This window comes from Hemitrygon akajei, chromosome 13 (genome assembly GCF_048418815.1).
Source record: "Hemitrygon akajei chromosome 13, sHemAka1.3, whole genome shotgun sequence".
NCBI classification, from domain to species: Eukaryota; Metazoa; Chordata; class Chondrichthyes; order Myliobatiformes; family Dasyatidae; genus Hemitrygon; species Hemitrygon akajei.
The window spans coordinates 31,347,369-31,373,545 of record NC_133136.1 but is presented as its reverse complement, the minus strand read 5'-3'; the positions used below and the strand labels follow the sequence as shown (position 1 = coordinate 31,373,545).

The following is a 26,177-nucleotide window of genomic DNA, read 5'->3' as shown; positions in this document are numbered from 1 at the left end:
TAGCAGGAAACAAACTTCCTGAACCCCATCTATCTCTGACCCGGCACCCATGTCTGGGTCACAACTTCACAAGGCAAATCTACTTTTACTTGCACCCTAGTGTCTCCATGCCCCTTATCCTGACTAACTTCTGTTTCTTTTTTCTCCTAGGTCACAATGATAGTCCACTATTCCTTGAATTCCACGAGCCCCACGCAAGGTAAGCAATATATCTGAACAATTCACGTTTTATCTAACTGACATCATAGATAGTATTCCTCTTTCTTCATTGCTTCGTGGTGTGCACTGAGGAGTTGCAGGCTGGCACCCAGGCGGGGTGCACACTCACCCCGCACCTTCGCTGCCCCCTTTAGATCTGGCGCCGCTGATTTGCAACTTGACAGAGTGGGAGACAGTCACACGCGGAAGGAAACAGGCAGCGAGAAAGGAACCGTCATTGTGGTCAATTGAGTTCTTAATTAAAAATACACCAGAAACATAATCTAAATACTGCGTATTTACATACTAAAATTTACAAAATGCAGACATGAAGCGCCAAATACCTGGACCAGCCCGGCGTCACTCATGCCCCATCTGATCATGCTGGAAGCGTACTGATGGCGTTGCTGCTATGACAGCTCGGTGTGAAATTTGTCACTAGCCGGAGCTAAATGCTGAAGTTTTGCTGGAGCATTCCCATTTGATTAACGTGGAACCGCGACAACCCACATGACTCTGCATAAAGCCAATTGTGAAACAGCTTAAACTCGGACAGCGAAAGGGATCAAGAAAGCCGAGAGGTGGCGGAAATTTTCAATGGGCGTTTGTGTAAGCGAGGGATGTATGCACTCAGCAGGTGTGCTGCTATTGGGACAGTTTGGAAATGCCGACGAAGGAGGTATGGTGAAATCACACGGAAGGGTTGTTCCGGCCAACTGAAAAATCGATATGGAAATGATAGTGGAAAATAAAGCTTCATTTGAAAATTTAGAGAATGTATTATTGTAATTGGCATGTCGGGCTTGTACAGATATCGTGGTGAACATTTAACCTCCAACCAAGGGTCGGGCTCATTTTATGAAAGCCACCTCTTATAAAACTAAAGTTGGTACTTTGCTGTTAAAGACTTTAGTGCTGCACACAAAGGGGACAAAAGCGTGCACTTTTAGTCAGATTCATATTTTGGTTACTTCACACACTTTTGCCTCTCCCTGGACCATCTCAGTGATACGCATAGACCTGATGCACCATCAATAACTCTCGGAGACGGGAGGGAAACGATAGGCTTTTATTAGCAATAAGAGGCCACTATTAGCAGCAAGAGACCACCACACAACATCTCGGAGACTGAGAGAGGAGCAGTGCCTCCAATCGCCTTTATACAGGGGTCTGTGGGAGGAGCCACAGGAGCAGTTAGCAGAGGGGCATGTCCAGACAGGTATATGTAGTTCACCACAAGACCCAATCCATGTGTTTGAGGAATCAATTGGACTTCCTCTTTTCTTTTTCATGTTCTTCTCCTCTCTGTCTCTCAATCTGATCCCAATAAAATAATGAATGGCCAGCTTCTGTAAGGTTGATGAGTAGAAACGGTTGTATAGTAGAACTCAATGAAAATGTTCAAAGTTCAAAGTAAATTTATTATCAAAGTGCCTATATGTTACTATATACTACCTTGAGACTCATTTTTGTAGGCATTTCAAGAAAATAAAACAATAACATTTACAGAAAAATAACTATACATAAACAGTCCAAGTCTGACAAGCAAACCAATGTGCAAAAGAAGATAAAAGGTAACAAAATGTGTTCTTGGCTGTATAGGCACACACAGAGTGATTTATGAATTCAGATAGAACATACAGAACATAGAGCATAGATTCTGGGATAACAACAAAACACCCCGAGATTCATGGTCTCAACATGTTAAAATGTGACACATACAATCGTTTAGTGATCCAATTCCCACCTAAAAAAAAGCAAGTTGACTCTAACTCCAGCATCCCTTTTTAGCAATTTCATTTCACTTTCAGAATAATGAAAAATGAAATACCTATTTGAATTATTTTGCCAATTTCTGAATGTGTCTTCTCAAAACTTCCATCCATGGGAACAGTCACCTTTCAATTTTTTCCAGATCCTTCCTTGTTTTGAAGATCTCTAAAATCTCTCGTAACACTCTTACTTTAAGAAAAAATTTAACTGCCTCCTCTCTGATATCCTTTCTAAATTGCAGTGATCAGAATTAAGCTTAGAGCTTCAACTGTGGGCAAAGCAGTGGCATATGAAGACACCTTGCTTTAGGCCCTTTCCTCTTATTTATGATGTGCTGGATCTTGTATGCCATTGCAGTTACTTCCTAAATCTTTCCTGTCCTTCAGAGAGTTATGTACAGTTTTGTGTGTTCATGCAAAGGGCTTGGAATTATACATTTTGTGTTTCTCTTCAATGTTCTCTCAGAATTCATCACTTTACACGTTTCTGCATTGTTTCCTTTGGCACTGAACCCACAGCATTATTTGTATCTACCTGCAATCTGGAGGTCCACCTGGATGTAATCAAATCTCCACCTATTAATCACCCCCCTCACTATTGCCCACCACTACATACACATCATCTAGCATCACCTAACTACCATCCTTCATTTGAAAAACAAGCATTGGTGAAACCCATCGTAAATTGGGAGAACACTTTGTCGAGCACCTCTACACTATCCGCCACAAGCGGGACTTTTTGGTGGCCAAATGTTATAATTGTGGTTCCGATTCCTATTGCAATGTGTCGGTCCATGGCCTCCTCTTGTACCAAGATGAGGCCAACCTCAGGGTGGAGAGGAAACACTTCATATTCCATTTGGAGGGTAGCCTCCAACCTGATGGCATGAATATTGATCTCTCCTACTGGTAAGCAAATTTTCCATCCAGTTCTATTCCCCACTTTGACCTTTTACCTCTTTTCACTTGCTTATTACTTCCCCCTGGATCCCCCCCCCCCCCTTTTACCTTTCTCCTATTGACCACTATCCTCTCCTATTAGGTTCCTTCTCCTCCAGCCCTTGACCTTTCCCACCCACCTGGCTTTACCTATCATTTTCTAGTCTCCTTTCCCTCCCCTCCACCTTGTAATTCTGACATCTTTCCCTTTCCTTCTCAGTCCTGAAGAAGGGTCTCAGCCCGAAACGTTGGCTGAAAATTCACTTCCATAGGTGCTACCTGACCTGTTGAGTTCCTGCAGCATTTTGTGTGTGTTGCTTTGGATTTCCAGCATCTGCAGACTTCCTCATTTTTCATTTTCAATCTTTTTTTATTGATTTAAAAAAATTATATAAATAAATACAAATCAGAGGAGAAGTTATATCAAATACATAATACAATAAACATACAAACAAAGAAAAGGAAATACACTGTCAAAATCCTGTATAATATATTAGGCTGGTATATATAAACAGAGAACCACAACTCCTCTTGACAATTCATACAAAAAAAAGACTGGAAATTTCCTATTTATAAGAAGAAGGAAAAAACCACTAAACTACCGTAGATTCCGGATTTTAAGCCGCTACTTTTTTCCCACATTTTGAACAGCTTTGAACTCTGCGGCCTTTAATACGGAGCGGCTAATACATGGTTTTTTTTCATGCCGCCAAAAACATTTTGCCTCGTAACAGTAGACCAATAAAATTGATGAGTAGTTCACAGAGGTCCAATGAAATTGTACAATAAATCAAGCGCACTTTCACAATTAAATTATTGTAAATCAGTCATTTGTACTCACCCTCATCAACATGGAAAACACTCGAAGAAAAGCATTGTGCTGCATTTATGGCAGTTATTTAGTTTATAATATTTTCGCTTAGTAATTCATTTGTTAGTTAAAGTTAGAACTGTTTTAACTATATTTGTTTTCTGTACTACATCGCGGGATGCTATGACGTCACACCCGGTTTCGCCGCGTCTTGTGGGATACCGGTTTGCGATAAACGGGAAGGAGGGGGGCGAGCGGTGGAGCGAAAACGCTGCTTTTAAGTTAAAGGCGATCAATAACTTTTCCTGGTAGGCTGCAGTATATATATTTTTTACCAGTCGTTAGGAGATATTGGAATGTTGTTCAGTAAAGAAGTATACGCAACGTATTTAAAAGTAGCCGCGTTACAGGCACGGTTCGAAAAAAAGCATTTGCAATATGTATTTATTTGTTTATGTTACCATATGGATTTAATTAAAAGTTAAAAAATCCTCATGTGTAATATCTTTCTGTGTAAATATCTCATATTACAACGTGGGACACCTGCGGCCGAAAATCCGGTGCGGCCTAAAATCCAGTGCGGCCTGTACAAGTACAAAATTGATTTTCTTTCTAAAATTAGAGCCAGCGGCTTTTAATCAGGTGCGCTCTGTAGTCCGGAATCTACGGTAACCTAAAACAAAAAAAAAGGGACTGGGCAATCCATTTGAGGATAAGATTACAAAAAAAACCGAAGAAAACATCCTTCTGGTCAAATCTGAAACTTCACGGAGGGAGAAAAAAAAGAAAAAAATTAAATTATATGAAAATATTGAATAAATAAATAAATAAATAAATAAATAACTTTCTCATGTTTATTCTTCATAATTCTCTGTGTTCTGTTATTACAGTTTTTTTAATCCCTGCTGCCATTACTCCTCATTCCATATTTTTGTTAGTAAGGCTGAACATATGGAATTAGATAAGCAATGGTTGCATGGAAAAGTATCTGCCAAACACTTTTGGAAAGCCCATTTAAACCACATGTACTGGATTGGGGCTTTCTCAAAACTCTGTGTTTCTTCATCAAGAAACACACACAGGACTTGGGTTTATTTAATTCATATTCATTCAACTGTTAAATTTGTCACAGGTTATTTCTCTTCAAGCTTCCCCAACACCAAGGTTCAAGTGACACGTTTGTGGTAACTATGGCTTGAACAGAGGTACAAGCAACTTTGCCTCCATGACTAGGCTCCAATTTAGTTCCTAATTACCCCAATCCACCTCAAGAACTTAAAATTAGGAGCAACATTAGCCACCTGACCCTTTGAGCCAGCTCGACGATTCATCGTTTCGATGCTAACCTTTCACCTTTACTTATTTTTCCACTATTATTCCCGCCTTTATTTCTTTGATACTCAGAAATGTATTAATCTCTTTACGCACTGAACCTTCCCATTCTTTGAGCAAAAAGAATTCCAAGATCCAAAGGGAGTTTAGGAGCATTGATCCATGGTGCACAATTGATTCATTTGCACAGTTTGTCTTCTTTGGAACATTGGTTACACATTTGTCAGTCTTTATGTATAACTCTTCATAAATTCTGTAGTATTTCATTACTGTCCTGTTATTACCTGCAGGAAAATGAATCTTGAGGTAGTAGATGGTAACATATGTGTACTTTGACAATATATTTACTTTGACTACCTCAATAGTTGCAGCTCTTATGATTCACATGTCTGAACTTATGGAAACTGCTGACATACTTTCATAATATTTCATTGGTGTTCTCAATTCTTTCCTCATTTTCCTGCTGAGCATTCTTTTGTTTAGCCTAGTTCTCAGTTTGATGTTTATCATGCATCCTCCTTTTCCACTTCAACTTATTCTCTGACCTACATTACCTAGTGAAAATAAGCCTTACTATATTATGATTATCATTCTCCAAATGTTATCCCCGTGATGCTTGTGCAAGTTACCCAGCCTTATTCCAGAATGAGCTGCAATAATGCTTGTTCTTGCTGGGGCAGGTTAATGCAGCTTGGGGCATCAGAGTTCAGGGTTCAATTCCAGCACTCTCTGTAAGAGTTTGTACATTCTCCCTGTGACCTGTGCGTTTCCTCTTGGTGCTCTGGTTTCTATCCACAAACCAAAGTCATGCCAGTTAGTAGATGAATTGGTCATTGTAAATTGTCCTGTGATTAAGTTAGGGTTGTTAGACATTGCAGCTCATTGGGCCAGAAGGTCCTGTTGTACATTGTATCTATAAATAAATAAATATGTATATAAACAAGCAAACAAACAAACAAATAAATATCAATTTAGTCCATGTTGGAGAAATTCCACAATATCACCATTGTATCATTTTTACATGCAATTTTCCTGAAAATTTACTCATCCCTATATTTTGCATTGGCTGGTAACCTACACAATACACATGTACTGTTCCTTCATTGTAAACAAAATAGTGTGTGGAATGGGCTGCCGGTGACAGTGGTGGAGGGCGATACGATAGGGTCTTTTAAGAGACTCCTGGACAGGTACATGGATCTTAGAAAAATAAAGGGTTATGGTTAACCCTAGGTAATTTCTAAGGTAAGGACGTGTTCAGCACAGCTTTGTGAGCCAAAGGGCTTGCATTATGCTATAGGCTTTCTATGTTTCTATTTTATCCAAGACCATTTTAGAACTCTCACTGCAGTAGTCTTTTTAACTAGTCTACCAACAATCACTGTCAGTATTTGCACATTACCAGAGTTATATATGACATTTTATTTTCAATTTATAGACATTTCTCCTATGCAAGGAGCTGAAATGAACAGTGCAATGTTTTAAGTGTACAGACCCATTTAAAACTGGTTCTGCTGTACTGGTGATCCAGTATCCTCAAAATATCCAAGAATGACCTGTGGAAAGCCAATGTGAAAGAAAAGGCAATTCCATGTGAAATTGGAGACATAATCAGATCCACAACAGCCCTGGCAGAGTTTGCACACCATGATTTGCTATAAAGTGAAACAACAGCATAAACAGCCGAGATGCTTCACTCCTTGACGAGCTCACCTCCTTTTCTGCATGCTCCGAAAGGGAGTATAACACTAAGCCTGTGCGATTTCCCACAGCACCTAGTGACCCTGTGATCTCTGTGGGGAAGGCTTTACCTATGATGGACTGGACTGTATCCATCACCTTTTGTAGGCTTTTCTGTTCAAAGGCATGGGTGTTTCCATACCAGGCTTTGATGGAATCAGTGAACACTGCACATCTATAGAAGTTTGTCACAGTTTTGGATTGTATGCTGAATTTTCGCAAACTTCTAAGAAAGTAGACGCGCTGCCGTGCTTTCTTTGTAATGGCACTTACGTGTGGGACCCAGGACAGACCCTCTGAAAAGATAACACCGAGGAAGTTAAAGTTTCAGACCCTCTCCACCTCTGATCCCCTGATGAGGACCTCCAGTTTCCTCCTCCTAAAGTCAATAATAAGCTCCTTGGTCTTGCTAACATTGAGTGAGAGATTGTTGTTGTGGCATCACTCAGCCAGATTTTCAATCTCCCTCCTATATGCTGATTCATCACCATCTTTGATTCAACCGAGGACAGTGGTGTCATCAGCAAACATGAATAAGACATTGGAGTTGTGCTTAGCCTCACAGTAAAGAGTATAAGGCGAGTAGAGCAGGAGGCTCAGCACACTGCCTTGTGATGTACCTGTGCTGATAGTAATTTTGGAAATGTTGCTGCCATTCCAAATTGACTGGAGCTTGCAAATGAGGAAGTCAAGGATCCAGTTTCACAAGGAAGTACTGGTGCCTCGGTTTGAAGCTTATTGATTAGTTTTAAGGAGATGATAGTATTGAATGCAAAGCTGTAGACAGTGATGAGCATCCTGATGGATGTATCTTCACTGTCCCGGTGTTCCAGGGTTGAGTGAAGAGCCAACGAAATGGCATTTCCTATTGACTGTTTGCAACAGTAGGCACATTGGAGAGGATGCAAGCTGCTTCTCTGGCAGGAGTAGGTATGTTTCATCACCAACCTCTCAACGCACTTCATCACAGTGGATGTAAGTGCTACTGGCGATAGTCATTGAGGCAGGTTACCATGTTCTTCTTAGGCACCAGTATAATTGAAGCCTGTTTGAAGCACATAGATCCTTCAGACTGCTGAAGGGAGAGTTTAGCCGGTGAACACTCCAGCCCGTTGATCAGCTCAGGACTTTAGTACTCAGCCAGGTACCCTGTCTAGGCCAGATGCTCTCCATTGGTTCACTTTCCTGAAGGATGCTCTCACATAGGCCTCAGAGACTGAAATGACAGGGTCATCGTGGGCTGTGGGAGTTTATAAGAGTGCCTCCAGCTTTTAATGGTCAAAGCGAGCACAAAAGGCATTGAGCTCATCTGGGAGAAAAACATTGTTACCTGTGTCACTTGGTTTCACCTTGTAGGAGGTGATAGCATTGTTCATGTATTGGTCAATGCCCTAAGTTCATCACCTTTGTTCTGACACTATACATCTCACATTAAAATAGTACATTTGTGCCCTATCCTCTGCCTATCCTCCCTCACAGTCTGTCCATACACTGCATCTACTTTTTACGCCATTTTCTGACTATTCACTCTGGTTCCCATCCCCCTGCCAACCTAGTTTAAACCCTCCCCACTAGCTCTGGCAAATCTGCCTGCAAGAATGTTGGTCCTCCTCAAGGAGTAACCTATCTTTTTTGTACAGGTTATATCTTCCCCAGAACAGATTCCAATAATCCTTAAATCTGAAACCCTGCTCCCTGCACCAGTTCTTCAGCCATGTATTCATTTGCCAAATCATGCTATTCTTACTCGCACTGGCGTGTGACACAGGAGGCAATCTAAAGGTTACTATCCTTGTTGTCCTGCTTTATGGCTTCAGTCCTATCTTTTCAGGACCTCATCTCTTTCCCTACCATTGTTGTTGTTATCAATATGTACCACAGCTTCTGGCTGCTCACCCTCTCTTTCAAGAATGCTTTGGAACCAGTCTATGGTATCCTTGACCTTAGTACCTGGGAGGCAAAATACCACCTGGAGGTCTCCGTCTTGTTCACAGAATTTCCTGTCTGTTGTTCTAACTTTTCAGCACTTCTCTCCTCTTTTCCAGCACTTCCTTTCTGAGACGCAGAATCAGACTCAGATCCAGAGACCTGGTTGCTGTAACTTCCTCCTGATAGGTCTACTCACCACATCACCACCCCCAGCTCCCTGCCTCAGCAACATGCAGAGCGGCATTCTTGTTACTGAGAGAGATAGTTACGGAGGTATTCCATACTGTCAGCATATTCCCTTTCCCTCTCCTGATGGACATCGGCTGCCTGCCTCCTGTAGTTTACGTGTGACTGCTTCCCCGTAGCCCTGTAACTCCTGTCTATTCACCCCCCCCCCCCCCCACCAATCTTACTCTCCTGAATGATTCACAGGTCATCCAGTTCCAGTTCCAGTTCCCTAAAGCAGCAGCCAGATGCACTTCTTGTGGCTGTAGCCCTCAGGTACACTGAGGTCTTCTGGTTTTCCAACGTCGTCCAAGAGGAGCACATCACTGTCCTGGGATCCATGCTCCCTGTTCTACGTGTGCAATAATAAAGACAGAGAAATTTGACAGAGACCTCAGGCTAGCCTCTGCCTCTTCGTGGTGAAGCCTCTTGAGATAAAGCTTCAATTCCCCCAGTCTAACCCTGTCCACTCTCACTATGACTGCTCTCACAATATCCACGTCACTTCTCTTAATTTTTAACTTTTGGCCTTTGCTTAATTACATGATCAATATAAAACAACAGAAAGTCAGAAAAACTGAAAGAACAGAGTTAGAAAAGGGTGGTAAATCTGTGGAATTCATTGCCATAGAGGGCTGTGCAGGTCAAGTCACTGGGTATGTTTAAAGTGGAAGTAGATGGGTTCTTGATTAGTGAGGGCATCAAAGGTTTCAGGGAGAAAAGAGGATAATGAGGTTGAGTGGGATAATAAATCATGATGGAATGGCAGAGTACACCCAATGTGCCAATGGGTCTAATTCTGCTCCGATGTCTTATGGTCTTATGGTTTTAAGTCTCAACAGGTTCCACGTTTTAAATCACCTGCTTGTCATGACAAGGGCTCCCGAACCGGAATAATTGAATAATATAGAATATGTTACTAATAGAAATTTCAAAGCTAGTGTTATGATCAAAAGTAGAATATTTAAATAACCAAGGGTAAAGAGATGGTGATTGCAGGCTGGACTGTAAAAGCATGGGATTAGAGTAAGAGAGAGGGGGGGAGGAAGAGTGTGATGGTGTGAGGGAGAGAAAGTAGGACAGGAAGGCAGAGAGGGAGACAGGGAGGGAGGGAGGGAAAGTGGGAGACAGAGAGGAAGAATGATGAGGATGCAAGGAGAAAAAGAGAGGGAGGGAGAGATGGAAAGGGAGAGGGTGAGAGAAGGAGAGGAAGAGAGGGAGGGAGGGAGGAAGAGGGAGAGAGAGGGAGAGGGAAGGGGAGAGGAAGATAGATAGTGAGAGAGAGAAAGAGTAACATCCTACCACCAAGCATCAATTTCATTCACCATATATCTATAGATATATTTATATGTACGGTGGATTCCAGTTAATTGGGCCATCAGTTAATCAGGACAGCAGCTTATTCGGGATCACTCCTAGAGAACAAAAACAAATCTAGAAAATAGCTGGAATTCCCTTTGTTTATTTGGGACATCATGGGCCTTAGCTGGGACAGAAGAAGTTGCCAAACAGTTTCTAACTAGTGTCAGTTACGTGTATGTCGTGTGGCTGTTAAATACCACACCATGCTTAGGGTGAAAGGTTTTTTAATAATGCCACGTGTGTGTTTGTGTTTAAAAAGCAGTGACTTTTGTCACTAATTGTTGGTGAGTAATAAGCAGTAAGACAATTTAGCAACTGCTTTGCTCACCGCAGTTTCAAGCATTCAGGCTTGGAGATGCCAGGAACAGCTGAGAGTGAAAACAAAATGACTTTACTCCTTCACCAAGTGTGGAACTATGAAGAATTTGAAGGTATCAGCAATCATCTTGAACATTACAATGGACATGAATATTGTCGAAATCATTGTTTGAAGGCAGTTTATTGTCTGATTTTGCTAACTTAAAAGAACATGGCAGAGTACACTGGATTAATTCCTACATCAATAACCATTAGGAACTAATGCACTGTTTTATGGTGTAGTAGTTTTGGTAGCATTCCAATTTGTTCTGTACTTCATTTAAATACATAACTTGTCTTTTTTATACCATTTTAACTTTGGCTATTTGGGCAGCTGCCTAATTGGACCAAAATGGACTGGTCTCGATGTGCCCCAATTAACTGGAATCCACTGTAATAGGAAATTGCTGTGGTATGCTGGCAGTATATTTAACAGAAAAAAGAGTAGCATTCAATAACATATCAAAGGCAACATATGAAGAGGATATAGCAAACTTGGTGGGTGTTTTCCCAGGTTACGAGGAATAGAGCTTGACCTCCTTATTGTTAATTACAACTAGTTTGAAAAGGCTATAAAACACTATTCAAACTAATTCAGACTAGTTATAAAGCCGTTGTGTTCATCATCAATACACCTATACTCATAGTGATTTGATGTAGTAACAAGTAAGTCTGTTGAGTTAAGTTAAAGTAAAATTTGAGTCAAACAAGACTATAAATTAGAAAATCTTACAGTGGTAACCCTGATGTGATACTTCACCAACATCTGAGACCAGGCACTATTGTGTGTAAGACCACAGATCAATATCATGGATCAATGATGCATAGACATTTGTAGAGTGACTGATAACTTCTCTTTCAAGGACCTCAAGACATATACCATTGATCTTTGGAAAGATTTATATAGAATGTGCAAGAAGGGTGTAAACATGCATGTACAGACTCTGAGAAGACATCCAAGAGTACCTTCACAGGAGAAAAGATGTGTTCATTAGGAAACATTGTTGGGTGTATTCTGGAGTTAGGTATTTGACAAATATTAATTTCAACAGCAACCAGCCTCCATATTTGAATGTGGATTGCAGATTGAAGTTGAAACACAGCTCAAACAATGGTCTTCTTGGAACAGCAGACAGGGGTTGATTGCAAACCAGGAAACACCCAATTACCTGAGATGCCAGCATGCAACTAGACAGACAATGGAGATTAACATTCAATTTAAGGGGTCTGGAGTGTTGGTGTTTGAAAATTATATCTAACTTAAATGAAGTTGGTTCATCCCAAAGTATTGAAATAAACAATATCACTGTAATCATTGAAACGGTATTAAATTGTCATTGACCTTAAGGGTATAAAAATGTGATGTACTTTTAGGAGTTTAGGAGCCATCTTCTTCCAAGAATGCCTCAGTATGGTGGCTGCTTGTGCATGAAATCAATACTTCTGTATCAGAGAGTTTCAGTGTCTCCGTGACTTCGTTCACAGCCACAACATTTGGGGGCTCGTCCAGGATATGTTCATGACCCATCTTGTGGCCAGCGATCTCAGCAGTCTAACTGGATGAGTATTTTTAAGATTAACACTCACACTTGGATTTGTTCAGGTTGGTGACCATGGGATCATGAAGTATCACGAACATGGCAGAGAACTGAACTGGTAGACATTAGCGTGGTATATGTGCATGCACATTATGTTTATACAATAGACTAGACGTATATGTGGGGTGGAAATCGATGCTCGAGAGGCGCTCGATGGTGACACCTTTGAGCTCATCTGTGAAAACAGCTTTATTTCTACCTTTAACGTCTCTCATTTTCCTTTTAAAGGTGGATAGGGTTCTGTCGGAGCCCCTGACCAAGAGCTATACTCAGACTTTGGTTCTTTGTGGTGGTGGAACCCACTTCTGGGGCTTGTTGCCAAGCTGCTTTTTAATATCCCAAGGACGTGGCCTAGGAGATGAGCATGCTTACAATATTCCAAGGATTTGTGGACCTGGGGATGAGCCTATTCTCTGCCGGTGCTGCTGACTCTTTCATTCCCTGGATCATTCTCCACTGGACAGTTTCCAATCTTTTGTTTCCATAGAAAAGGGGCCCAAAACTTCTCACTATGCTCTGTTACGAACCCCGTAACTGGGTGTCTTACCAGCAAAGATAAAAGTATCTGTTGGAGTCTGGTGATACTATTTTCAACAGTATTTATTAGCAAAAATATACAAAATACTATCAATGCAAATATACAGAGAATATACGTTAGGAATATTAAACCTAAAAGTGTGGGTATAATAATAATCACTAATGAAATAAGCTATATCGTTGTCTAGGGGATAATGAATTGTCAGATGGAAATATAAAGTTCAGTTCAGTTCATGCAGGCTGCGGTAGTTGTTGGTCGCTGTGTTGCAATTATTGGAGAGAGAGAGAGAGAACAGTAACAGCTATTGACTTGCCAACTTTCCTTTATGATTTTTGATCCGTCGATGCATTGTTGCTGTGGCCATTCACGTATGACCCCTCCATCCTTTAGCTAGACCGTTCCATGGTGGACATCACCCGGGCAAGGGTGAACACACACACAAGCCCCCACTGGTCTCGTAGCGTCTCTCCTGGTGCGCCTGAGGGGTGTTCCCCAGACCTCACTTTTATCCCCACTCACGGGGTCTCAAAGGTGTCAATCAGGTTGGGATGATGTAACCCATCAACCCAGCCCACTCTGGTTGTCCCCTGAGGGGTTTCAATGAATAGAACAGTACCAAGTACACAATCCTTCTCCAAGAGACAATAGCAGTAATCAGTGGTTCTGTTCCGCTTTTGTTAGGAGGAGACATTCCACCTTAGCTGTGCCTCTCTCTCATTAATTTTCATGAGCTGTTTATCAATAACAACTGCTCTGGCAGAGTCCCTTTTGTCTCTCTTATTTCCTTGATAACAGCATCGAAATAGTAGCGATTTGTGATTCTCTAAAGGGGGGGCATTGGTGATTTTGTACCCTTCTGCCCATCAGAGTTGTTCATCATTCATAACAACACCAAGTGTAGTCTAACCAATGCCTTATAAAGCCTAGCATTATAGCATTATATTCTAGTTCTCTTGAAATGAATGCTAACATTGCATTTACCTTCCTTAAAACCATCTAAATCTCCAAGTTAACTTTCAGGGAACCCTGCACGAGGACTCCTAAATCCCTTTACACCTCTGAGTTTTGAATTTTTACCCCACTTAGAAAATAGTGTACACTTTTATTCTTTCTTTCAAAGTGCATGCCCAAACACTTCCCTACACTATATTCCATCTGCCACATCTTTGCCCATTCTTCCAAACCCCTTGCTTCCTGAACAGAACCTGTGCCTCCATCTATTTTGTATTGTCTGCAAACTTGGCCACAAAGTCATCAATTCCATCATCCAAATCACTGACTTATAATGTGCAAAGATACTGTCCCAACACTGATCCTTGAAGAATGCCACTAGTCACTGGTATTGGAATATAAAAGTTGCATTGTTTGCTGTGTAACCAAAACTACGTAGTCAGCTTTGAACTTGCTATTTGCTAGAGAATGAAATCTTAAGAATGTAGAAGACAATGGTGTGTTAATAAGAGGAAGCTAAGAGTTGTGGATTATGTAGTCTGAGTTTGCTATTTGCTATGCATGTATCCAATTGAATGTAGAAGACAATGGTGTGTTAATGAGAGGTAGCTAAGAGATGTTTTGCTTTGAACTTGTTTGTTGTGTAACCAAAACAATGTAGTCAGTTTTGATGTAGATTATGTACTGGTAGTTTGAATTTGCTATTTGCTATTTGCTATGCATGTACCCAATTTAGTAGAGGTAGCTAAGAGATGTAGATTAGAACATGATTATGTCAATAGGTAGAAACAATAGTGGCGGATGTACTTGTGATACGCACCTATAGACCGATTGGATATACTAATGCAACTAAACCAGGAGATTGCTATAAAAAATGCTATGTACAAGGATCGGTGGGCAATCAGCGACTAGCTCACTGACTGTCTCAGCTTTGATTTGCAAATTAAAGTTTAATACTTCTTGAAGAATCTTCTGCGTCTCCTGGTCGTTTGTGGGGCACGAGAAACCACGACAAAATTGGCGACCGCGGCAGGACCGGAAAGAGACCCGCGGAAAGGAAACGGCAGATTGGGGACGCTTCCCAGTCCTCTAGGGACTTCCACAAGGCTGACAGAATTAAGGGTGCACCCAAACAAAAGGTAAGCGCTTTTTGCAACAATTTGGACTAAGAATTCTGTTGGTTTTGGGGAGGTCTTGGAATCTCAGAAGTGTGGAACCACTGCCGAAAAGTCTCTCTGGTCCAAAGAATCTGGCAGAATTGGGGGTTAACAGGAGGCTCAGAGGATTGATCAAGAACACTGCAGTGAGGGTAAGTACAAATAAGTTAATAAGAAGTTAAGTTAAGAAAAATTCCACGTGGTGTTGGTAAATCTCTGTGGATACCGCTTCATATAAAACGAAGGTCTGAACGGGCAGGGAAAGGGAAAATAGAGAAAATCCTCGTGGATACCGCCTTAAGAGATAAAGGGCTGAATAGACGAGGTGCAAAGAGCAAGTTCTGTGGATACCGCTCTGAATAGAGGTCTGTACGGGCAGAACAGAATAGGAAACAAGGACAGTCCAATATATAGTTTAAAGCGCTGGTAGATAGACGATAGACTAGGCATAGAATTAGAGTAAATAATATTATCCAGTAAACGAACTGTGAATCTCTGAAATACCTTAAAAAGAGAGAATAACATGACAGGTAAAGGAACGGTAGTAGAGATTCGGAGCAAAAAAATCCCGGTAAATAAATATGAGATCACAAAAGCTTCAGAAAAATGGAAAAAAGAACCAAAAACCTGGTCACAAAGTGGCCAAGAGAAGGAACGTTTGATGTAAGCTTGTGCGAAGAAATGGAGGGACTAATTAAAAATTACAAACCAAAAGATAAATCTAAGAAAAGAGGGCAAAAAAGAGAACAAGAAATGGAAGTGCTAAAACTCTTCAGAACGGAGGGAGAAAGGCTGAGGAGGACAGGTAGAATATTGATTACAAGCGAGGAAGACACTAAGGTGCTGGAGGAACAGCCTGTTAGAGACAGAGAAGGGTACGGTGAGAAGCTGGCTTCGGCTCCGTACCCAGATGCGAAAGAAACAGTAAAGCCCCCTCCCTATAATGAGGAAGGAACCCCTAAGCAGTGCCCCCTGCTGACGGGAACAGTAAACATGCAGGGAGAAGTACAAGTTTGGGATAATGAGGAGGAAAAAAGACAATACGAGAAGGAAAAAGCAGCGATATGGAAGGAGATACAGGCAGAAAGGATAAAGGTGTAACAGGCAAAGAGAGAAATGGAAGAAGAGATTGAACGGATGAAATACTTGAGAGAGGAAAAGGAGTAACCATATAACATATAACCATATAACAATCACAGCACGGAAACAGGCCATTCCGGCCCTCCTGGTCCGTGCCGAACTCTTAATCTCACCTAGTCCCACCTACCCGCACTCAGCCCATAACCCTCCACTCCTTTCCTGTCCATATACCTATCCAATTTTACCTTAAATGACACAACTGAACTGGCCTCTACTACTTCTACAGGAAGCTCATTCCACACAGCTATCACTCTCTGAGTAAAGAAATACCCCCTCGTGTTTCCCTTAAACTTTTGCCCCCTAACTCTCAAATCATGTCCTCTCGTTTGAATCTCCCCTACTCTCAATGGAAATAGCCTATCAACGTCAACTCTATCTATCCCTCCCAACATTTTAAATACCTCGATCAAATCCCCCCTCAACCTTCTACGCTCCAATGAATAGAGACCTAACTTGTTCAACCTTTCTCTGTAACTTAAGTGCTGAAACCCAGGTAACATCCTAGTAAATCGTTTCTGCACTCTCTCTAATTTATTGATATCTTTCCTATAATTCGGTGAGGAGTATCGGTTATACTATAGAAATAAACAGACTAGAAAAGAAAGTGGCTCATCAGGGCAAGAAGAGATGAGGCATTCAAGAAGAAGTGGAAAAAAGATAGGAGATGAGAGTCTTGGAGAAACACAAGAGAGAAGGGAATCAAGCACGAGTAAGGATCATGAGGAGTCCCTGCCACAGGTGTACAGATACGGACAGGAAGAAAGAGAAGGTGACTCATTGAAAGAGCAAGAGTTAAGTGGAGAGAGAGAGGATGCGAGAATTTGTGGGGAAGAGGTAGGAGGCAGAAACCTAGAAGAGCAGAAGGAGGCAGTAGGGAAGCGACTTGCGGAAGTAGAGAGAGAGCTAGATAAGTTACTGAGAGGGGATTGCCAGAGGAGATGCGGAAAATACTCCAGGGGCCAACCAAGTATTGAATCAAGACAGAAAGGAAGGACTCCACAGGGAGACCGAGGGAAGAAGAGGACCCCGGAGACATTTGCGTGGGAGGCAGTAAAGACATACCCTGAGACAGATGGGGAGGCAGGTGAGGAGGAGAGCCAGGGCAGGTGGGAAGAAGGAGGAAGAATGATGCCGTTGTTAGTGAAAGGATCAGGACAAGTGCAGTATATCCTTTGGGGATCCCAGGACCTAGAAGGGCTGAAAAACACTCTGCCCAATTTACATGAAGGAGCAGGGAAATGGATTAGAGCCTTTGAAGAAGAAACGGCGGGATGATTATTGGCTATGGGAGATTTGAAGGCACTATTGATAAGGTTGATGGGAACCTCCAAATTTAACGAACTAATGGAAATGGCTGGCATAGTAAACACGAACGACCCGAGAACTGATGGAGACGGGTTTGACAGAGTGAGGCAGAGGGTATGGCAGGCCCTCAGGAAGCTTTATCCACCCAAAGAGGACCCCAAAGCCTTAAAAGGGGATCCACTGGGAGACACTGAAAACCCAGCAGCCGACGTAGAAAACCAGTTGAAAAGGTGGAGACTGGAGACTGAGCAAGAGGTGGAAAAATAGCTTATTTATCACCACACTGTTCCGACATAGCATTTTTGATGCAATGCCTCCGCAAGTAAAATCCAAACTGGAGGAAGTGGTTGGGCTGACGTCAATGACCCCACAAGAAGTTAGAGACCACGTAGTCCATGCGGTTGAGAAATACCGGAAAGACAAACGAAGGTTGGCTGAGCAACAGGAAGAGGTGCAAAGAAAGTTAATACAAATGCAGCTCGAAGAACTCAAAAGGAAGGAAAAAGAGAAAAACAAAAAGATGCTGCCAGCAACCCGCCGGTTCGAGTACAGCCATCGAACTGGATGAAGCACTGCTATATGGAGGAACCGATCATACTGTAAGACAGGGGCCGGAAAACCCCACGCCAATAATCAACATCTTTGGAGGAGCATTCCCACAAATGCCCAATCAGGAACAGACTAAATTCAAACAGCCCAGACAGGACTGGAAGTCCCAAGGAGGGGGACAGAGGAGCTATGGGCAGAGGGGACCAGTGAGGAAACAGGGGGAAAGAGAGGTAGAGAGATTGTGCTGGGGATGTAATCAGCCAGGTCACATGAGAAGAGATTGTCCGTTAACACCATGGCCTGTCACACACCAGCAGGAACTAAAGTTTAGCCAAGGACCAGCCCCCACAGGCCCAAGCAGACCTGTGAACCCCTATGTGAGGTATTAGGGGTGCCCCGAGAACTCGAGTGGGAAGGGACATTACCCAATGATAACGAGGGAGGCAGAGGAGGAACCTATGGTTCAGGTTATGTTAGAAGGGCAACTGACACCAATGATGATAGATACTGGAGCCACGTACACTTGTGTACAGCCACAGTATGCCCTTCACCTTCCCATGTCAGGAAAGTTTATTAAGACGATAGGGTTCTCGGGGAAAACACAGTTGACACAGTGCATGGCTCCAGTGCGGTTGAGAATGGGAAATAAAGGAATTGTTTTGCCGGTGCTAGTATTTAAAGGAACTCCGATTAATTTGTTAGGCAGAGATGCCTTATTGAAACTGGAATTAAAATTAGAATGCACCAGAAATGGGCTGAGTGTGGAAAGAGCAGGGGCTCAATTGATAGTGCGAGAAGACAAGAAGGCTAATGTCTTTTGGATAGGAGACATCACAGATCAGATTCAGGGAACCTGGGAAAAATGGAAAAAGGGCGTGCAGGCTATATTACCCAGGGCTGTAATGTCCACATCTGAGCTACATTATACAGTGATTTTTGACGAGATTCAGAACAGAGAGTTAGAGGAGAGATGGCACCTGGAGGCATGTACCCAACAGCACCTGGAAGGGGAGGCTGTGATAATAGGAAAGCAAGGGGCAGCTTTACAAGTTAAGTGGAACATCTTTTTAGAAAAATGGTGTAGGATACCGGAGACTGCGCCCCACGTAACGTTGTTGGTAAACAAGGGGTATCAGTCTAAAGACTTAGTACCCTTAGTTAAGAGTGCTGAAACCGTAACAGTGTGGAGGAAAATCACGCCAGAGGTGTGGATATCAGAAGACAACAATTGCATTAAAATAATGGTAAGTGTAGATATGGTAGGGACAGTGAGAGGTCGAAATAACTCCCCAACCACACCTGCCATTGCTGGGAAAGGAAAGAGGCCAGCAGAATGATAGAAGGTTAGATGAGTTGCCGTCTATTCTGTGGTCACAGCATGACACGGATGTAGGGAAAATAAAAACAGCTAGTCTGTGGAAATAAGGCTGAAAAGGGGAGCAATTCCACTCAGGAGACCACAATACCCTCTAAGACCAGAAGCAGAAGAGGGAATAGCATCGACAGTGCAGGGGTTGCTTGAAATAGGAGTGCTTAAAAGAACAAACAGTCCATGCGATACCTCGTTGCTGCCGGTCTTAAAAGCAGATAAGTCGAAGTGGAGATTGGTGCATGATTTGTGAGCGGTAAATGATGTGGTAGAGGACTGGCCAGCGGTAGTCCCCAACCCACACACGCTTTTGACTAATGTTCCACCAGAAGCAAGTTACTTTTCAGTGATTGATTTGGGTTCAGCTTTCTTCAGCATTCCTCTAGCCGACCAGTGTCAGTATCTGTTTGCATTTACTTATGGAGGTGTTCAGTATACCTATACCAGAATGCCGCAAGGATTTAAACATTCACCATACGCTTTTAATCAGGTGTTGAAGACAGACCTAGAGGGCATGCCATTGGAAAGTACATTGTTACAGTATGTGGATGACCTGTTGATTTGCTCCCACAGTAAGGAACAGTGCGAGCAGGACACTATAACTCTGTTAGAGAAGCTGTTAGAGAAGCATAGACGCTGTACTATACATATGGAAAGGCATCATCTGTAACCCTGGGCTATCCTGTAACTCTGTACACACACCACAAAGTAGCAGAATTGCTGGAAAGAGGGAAATTTGTGCTGATGCCAGCCAGGATAGCAGCGTATTAGATGCTATTGACATTTCCTGACATAACTATACAGAGATGCACTACCAGTAATACAGCCGATTTTGTCCCTTTAGACTATGAAGGAGAACCCCATGATTGTGTAGGGAAGACGATGACATTTGCCAAATTGAGAGCAGATTTACGGTCAGAACCACTAGAGGATGCAGATAAAAAGGTTCTGTTCGTAGATGGCTCTTGTTATAGGGACTATGATGGAAATCATGCAGGGTTGTCAGTAGTGCAGCAGGATCAGTCGAGCTATAAGATTATTAGGATGGAGTCCTGTCCCCAACTGTGTTCCGCCCAACTAGCGGAAATCAAAGCCCTGACAGCTGCGTGTGAAATGATGGAAGGTGAGAAAGTAGACATCTATACTGATTCAGCATATGCTCATGGAGTATGCCATTTGTTCGGGGCAGTGTGGAAGCAGAGAGGTTTTTTAAAAAGTAGCGGAGATCCCATACAACATTGTCAGCAAATTCTAGACTTAATAAAAGCCATAATGAAACCTAAAGCATTGGCTACAGTAAAATGCCAGGCACACAAAAAGGGAAATGATGTAATAACAAAGGGAAATCAAGCTGCGGACGAGGCAGCCAGAAAAGCGTCTGGGTGTATGTCAGCTGTCATTGCCCCCCAGGTAAGCCTAACTCCAGAACCTGAGGTAGAGGACCTAATTGAAATACAAGGTAAGGCAACTTTGGCAGAACAGACAATGTGGAGACGAAGGGGGGCCAAGCAGAACCCGGAAGGCTTGTGGAGCACGGAAGACGGTTTGTTGGTAGCGCCCACCCCTCTACTGACGATTCTGATTTCAGAAGCGCATGGGATTGACCATTGTGCAAGGGGGGAAGTGATAAAGAAAATAAAGGAGGATGGTTTTTGGTCACCTTATTTACAGGCTTCAGTGGACTTTGTCTTGTCACAGTGCGAGGTATGCGCACAGAATAATGTTCGGAAGGGAATTACAACTCCAATAGGTCACATTCCTGTACCTGAAGGACCATTTAAACATCTAGTGATCGATTACGTAGACATGATAAAGAGAGTGAGAGGGAAAAGATACATGCTGGTAGTAATTGATCGATTTAGCAGATGGGTGGAGGTGGTACCTTCAAGAGATCAAGGGGCAAAGACAGTGGTAAAATTTCTGACAAATGAAGTGATCCCAAGGTTTGGAATACCTACAGAAGTTAGCTCAGACAATGGTTCAGCTTTAATCCAGAAAGTGGTCAAACTGGTACTACAGGCGCTGAGGATAAAGCAAAGATTTGGATGTGTATACCACCCTCAGTCGCAGGGCATGGTAGAGAGAATTAATGGAACCCTGAAAGCCATACTAAACAAAATTTGTGCAGACACTAAACTTAATTGGGTCGATGCTTTACCGTTAGCATTGATGAGTTACCGCATGCAAACTAATCGAATGACATGCCTGACACCGCATGAGATGTTCACTGGGAGGCCCATGCCAGTGCCCCAGTGGAGAGGGCCGTATAAAGGACCTAGTTTGGAACAATTGGAAATGGAATTGAAACAATACATGCAGCAGCTAACTATGATACATAGGTCTATTTATGCCCAGGAAAAACAGAAAGAGCTGAAGACCGTACAAGGGGAAGGACCGATCAAACCAGGAGACCAGGTTTACGTGCGAGTTTTTCGGAGAAAGTGAAACGAGCCAAGAAGGGAAGGACCCTTTACGGTGACCAAGGCATCACCCACCGCAGTTCAGGTAGAAGGACGCTCCACTCCACCTGGTACTATCTGAACCATTGCACGAGGGCAGTCCTGCAAGGGCAATCAGGTGAGGTGTCCGAGGTAAGTGATATGGAAGAGCAGTTAGCAGGAGACAGACAGGAGGAACAAGAAGCTGACACTGCACCTCAGGAGTTTGATCAATTGGTAAGGGAAATTTTTGATTCTGAGGATGGGCCTGAAGACTCTCAGGATGTGGTGGTGGATAGTAGGGCTTCTTCAGATAATGGGGATGAGCTGGGAACGATCAGTCGTGCCCCTGGGGACAAAGCACCCACATACTCCTGTTACGTACCCCGTAACTGGGTCACTTACCAGCAAAGATAGAGAGGTCCGTTGAAGTCTGATGGTACTATTTTTAAAAGTCTTTATTTATAAAGGGGCACAAAAATAAGATTAATACAAACATTCAGATGATATACGTCGTCAGTACTCAATCTAAAAGCGCGGGTATAGTAATAATCATCAATAAGAAATAGCTCTATCGTTTGTCTAGGGGATAATATATTGTCCATTGGAAATATAAAAGTCACTCAGTTCCTGCAGGCTTCTGGTTTTTGGGGACCGCTGGGTTTTCACTTGTTGGAGAGAGAAAGAGTTGTGAGAAAAGAAACTTGCCCGGGTCTTTTGATGAGGCCAATCCGTTGAGTCGGGGGAGTTGGTTCCCTGTTGTTAGTTCAAGAAAATCGTTTCTGTGGTACCAACCACCGGCTTCCAGGCAAGGGAACCGAACGCACGTGGCTTCCTTCAAATGGCTGCCTACTATTACGGGATCGCTAGCGTTTCTTCTGGTGTGTCTGAGGGGGCTTTTCCTACAGCCCCTCTTTTATCCTGACTTGCAGGGTTGTAGATGTCAATCAGGTTGAGGGGATGATGCAATCTCTCCCCTTCACCCAGTCCACTTTGCCCGAGGGCTGTCACGTAGCATAGCATCGCAATCCACAAACGTGTCTCCAAGAGACAATGGCCAATGTCCCGTGACTTTACATCGCCGGGGAACGAGGCAATTTGTATGTCTCTCCCTCATTTCCTGGGTCCCTTGACCCAACCCAAGAGTGCTCTTGCAATTCCCACAAAGGAGGGGGCTGCGGGCATAACACTCCAGTGCAGACTTGGGAACCATTAGTGTGGCAGATATGGAATGGGACTGTTAAGTCCCCACAGAACCTACAGAAAAGAAGTAAGAGGAGCACAACACTTACCTCCTCGCCATGGTTACAGACACGTGCTAATCAGTGGTATCAATGGGCAACTTGCACAGCAGGAATGATGAAGAGACAGAATTGTTACCTGTGCTCAAGGGAAAGCCCCACTCAGCATGTAGTTCCCATGCCTTATAACTCCTCCACCTGCACGCGGTGGCGAAGAGAGCACAGGGAACAATGCGAACGACGGTGTCCAGGTCCGGTTAGGGCTTGTGTCATGAGGATTTGCGTTAAAGCAGATCCCTGCTATCAAAACTGTATGAACAATGCACCAATGTGCCCCTATTGGTGTATGCTATATCAGGCTTCCTCACAGTTTGATCAAAGCAAGCTTGCCTCTGAATGCAATTACTACAGACCATGGGCTATAAATAAAAGAAGCCAGACACCTACACTGCAACAGCTTATAATGCAGGACCATCTGAATTATGAATGTTTCATGCGGGTGGGCACTCACCCGGTTGGCCACTTCCGAGGCAACTGAACTCAGACGTGGGATATAACCCCAGGTAAAAGACACTTGACGGGTTCCCCTCCTCCTGAGGGTGCAATGGACTCTCAGACTATCCCATTAGCAGACACTTGGTGGCTGTGTGGACAGGAAGGAGGTCTGAGATCTACGCTCCCCCTCAATTGGGCAGGAACATGTACGCGTGTCATGCTGCTTCAGGAAGTTATAATGTCCCCTGAAGTACAGTCCAATGCTAATTTCCCTGAGCAGCGGACACTGCTATGGCAGAAGAGAAAATATGACCCTGACCCGACAATCCGGATTGACAGTATAGGACAGCCGAGAGGTATACCTAGCGAATTCAAGGCACGGAGTGAGATTGCTGCAGGCTGGGAAGCTATCATACCTGTGATAGGGGTAAGCAAAAATGTTGAATGGATAAACTATATATACTACAATCAACAGAGATTCATCAACTACACCGATGATGCACTGGAGGCCTTAGGGCAACAGCTAGATGCAACTAGCAGGATGGCGTGGCAAAACAGACAGGTACTGGATTGGCTTTTGGCAGAAAAAGGGGGTGTGAGTGTAATGTTTGGAGAACAATGCTGCACTTTCATACCGAACAATACTAGCTCAGAAGGGTCTTTCACCAGAGCAATGAATAAATTAAAGAATCTGCGGACGGAGGTCAACAGAATGCAGGGTTCGGACATCAGTTCTTTGATTGATTGGAAAGTAGACTCGGAGGATGGGGAGCATGGCTGACTAAAATGGCAATAACTGTCAGTATTGTATTGTTGAGCTGTGCGCTTGTGCTGTGCTGTTTTCTTCCTTGTCTCAAATCTCTTGTAGTGCATGCTGCAACCAAACAATTTCCAATGCTCGTGGTAATTACTGAAGCAAGCTTAGTGGAGAAAGAAACACCGAAAATGTATCGTTACAGCCTACAACACCTGCAGGATGAACAAGAGCAAAACGACAGTGTGGGTGTAGATTGTAAGGGCTTCTGAGTCTTTTTCCCTGTCTCAGGTACAGAGGGACAGGTTTTTGGCTCAGCGGCCCAGGGTAACAGGGAGAGAATACTTTGAGGTCTTGGCGCAGAAAATTTTAGTTTAACCCAAGATTTGGGAATAAGTGCTTGAGTTTATTGGGGCTTTTGTGCGCAGACTCTTAGTATTCTTTCTCTGTGTGAGAGACCCTCTGGGTCTCAAAGGGTGATATATTGAAGTATAAAAGTTGCATTGCTTGCTGTGTAACCAAAGCTATGTAGTCAGCTTTGAACTTGCTATTTGCTAGAGAATGAAATCTTAAGAATGTAGAAGACAATGTAGTCTGAGTTTGCTATTTGCTATGCATGTATCCAATTGAATGTAGAAGACAATGGTGTGTTAATGAGAGGTAGCTAAGAGATATGGATTATGTAGTCTGAGTTTGCTATTTGCTATGCATGTATCCAATTGAATGTAGAAGACAATGGTGTGTTAATGAGAGGTAGCTAAGAGATATGGATTATGTAGTCTGAGTTTGCTATTTGCTATGCATGTATCCAATTGAATGTAGAAGACAATGGTGTGTTAATAAGAGGAAGCTAAGAGATGTAGATTAGAACATGATTAAGTCAATGGGTAGAAACAATAGTGGCGGATGTACTTGTGATACGCAACTATAGACCGATTGGATATACCGGTTTATAGACCGATTGGGGTCAGTGGTGCTGTGAGGATTACATTCCTGGACTTCTCTAGTGCCTTTAACACCATCCAGCCCAAGATCTTAAGGCACAAACTAACGGAGATGGGAGTAGCCTCTCACATGGTGGATTGGATAGTGGACTACTTGACAGATAGACCTCAGTATGTGCGGTTGGGAGACTGTAGGTCTGACACGGTGGTCAGCAGCACAGGAGCGCCGCAGGGGACCGTGCTCTCTCCGGTCCTGTTCACCCTGTACACATCGGACTTCCAATATAACTCGGAGTCCTGCCATGTGCAGAAGTTCGCTGGTGACACGGCCATAGTGGGGTGTGTCAGGAATGGACAGGAGGAGGAGTATAGGAAACTGATACAGGACTTTGTGATATGGTGCAACTCAAACTACCTGCGTCTCAATATCACCAAGACCAAGGAGATGGTGGTGGACTTTAGGAGATCTAGGCCTCATATGGAGCCAGTGATCATTAATGGAGAATGCGTGGAGCAGGTTAAGACCTACAAGTATCTGGGAGTACAGTTAGACGAGAAGCTAGACTGGACTGCCAACACAGATGCCTTGTGCAGGAAGGCACAGAGTCGACTGTACTTCCTTAGAAGGTTGGCGTCATTCAATGTCTGTAGTGAGATGCTGAAGATGTTCTATAGGTCAGTTGTGGAGAGCGCCCTCTTCTTCGTGGTGGCGTGTTGGGGAGGAAGCATTAAGAAGAGGGACGCCTCACGTCTTAATAAGCTGGTAAGGAAGGCGGGCTCTGTCGTGGGCAAAGTACTGGAGAGTTTAACATCGGTAGCTGAGCGAAGGGCGCTGAGTAGGCTACGGTCAATTATGGAAAACTCTGAACATCCTCTACATAGCACCATCCAGAGACAGAGAAGCAGTTTCAGCGACAGGTTACTATCGATGCAATGCTCCTCAGACAGGATGAAGAGGTCAATACTCCCCAATGCCATTAGGCTTTACAATTCAACCGCCAGGACTTAAGAACTTTTTAAAAGCTATTATTAA

At 43.2% G+C, this 26,177-nt stretch overlaps 1 protein-coding gene across 4 annotated transcripts in view; it reads right to left on the bottom strand.

Moving 5' to 3' along the window:
• Window positions 1-26,177, bottom strand: part of LOC140737737 (urea transporter 2-like) — a 73,843-nt gene that overhangs the window by 44,948 nt on the left and 2,718 nt on the right. Inside the window, exon 1 of one of the 4 annotated variants that reach the window (XM_073064329.1) lies at window positions 543-746. The exons of 2 other annotated variants lie outside the window; for them this stretch is intronic. In XM_073064329.1, coding sequence (XP_072920430.1) covers window positions 543-581 — 39 coding nt within the window. In that variant the 5' untranslated portion in view covers window positions 582-746. Of the gene's footprint in view, window positions 1-542; window positions 747-26,177 lie in introns of those variants that run through there. One more of the 4 variants, XM_073064333.1, reaches the window with a different exon arrangement.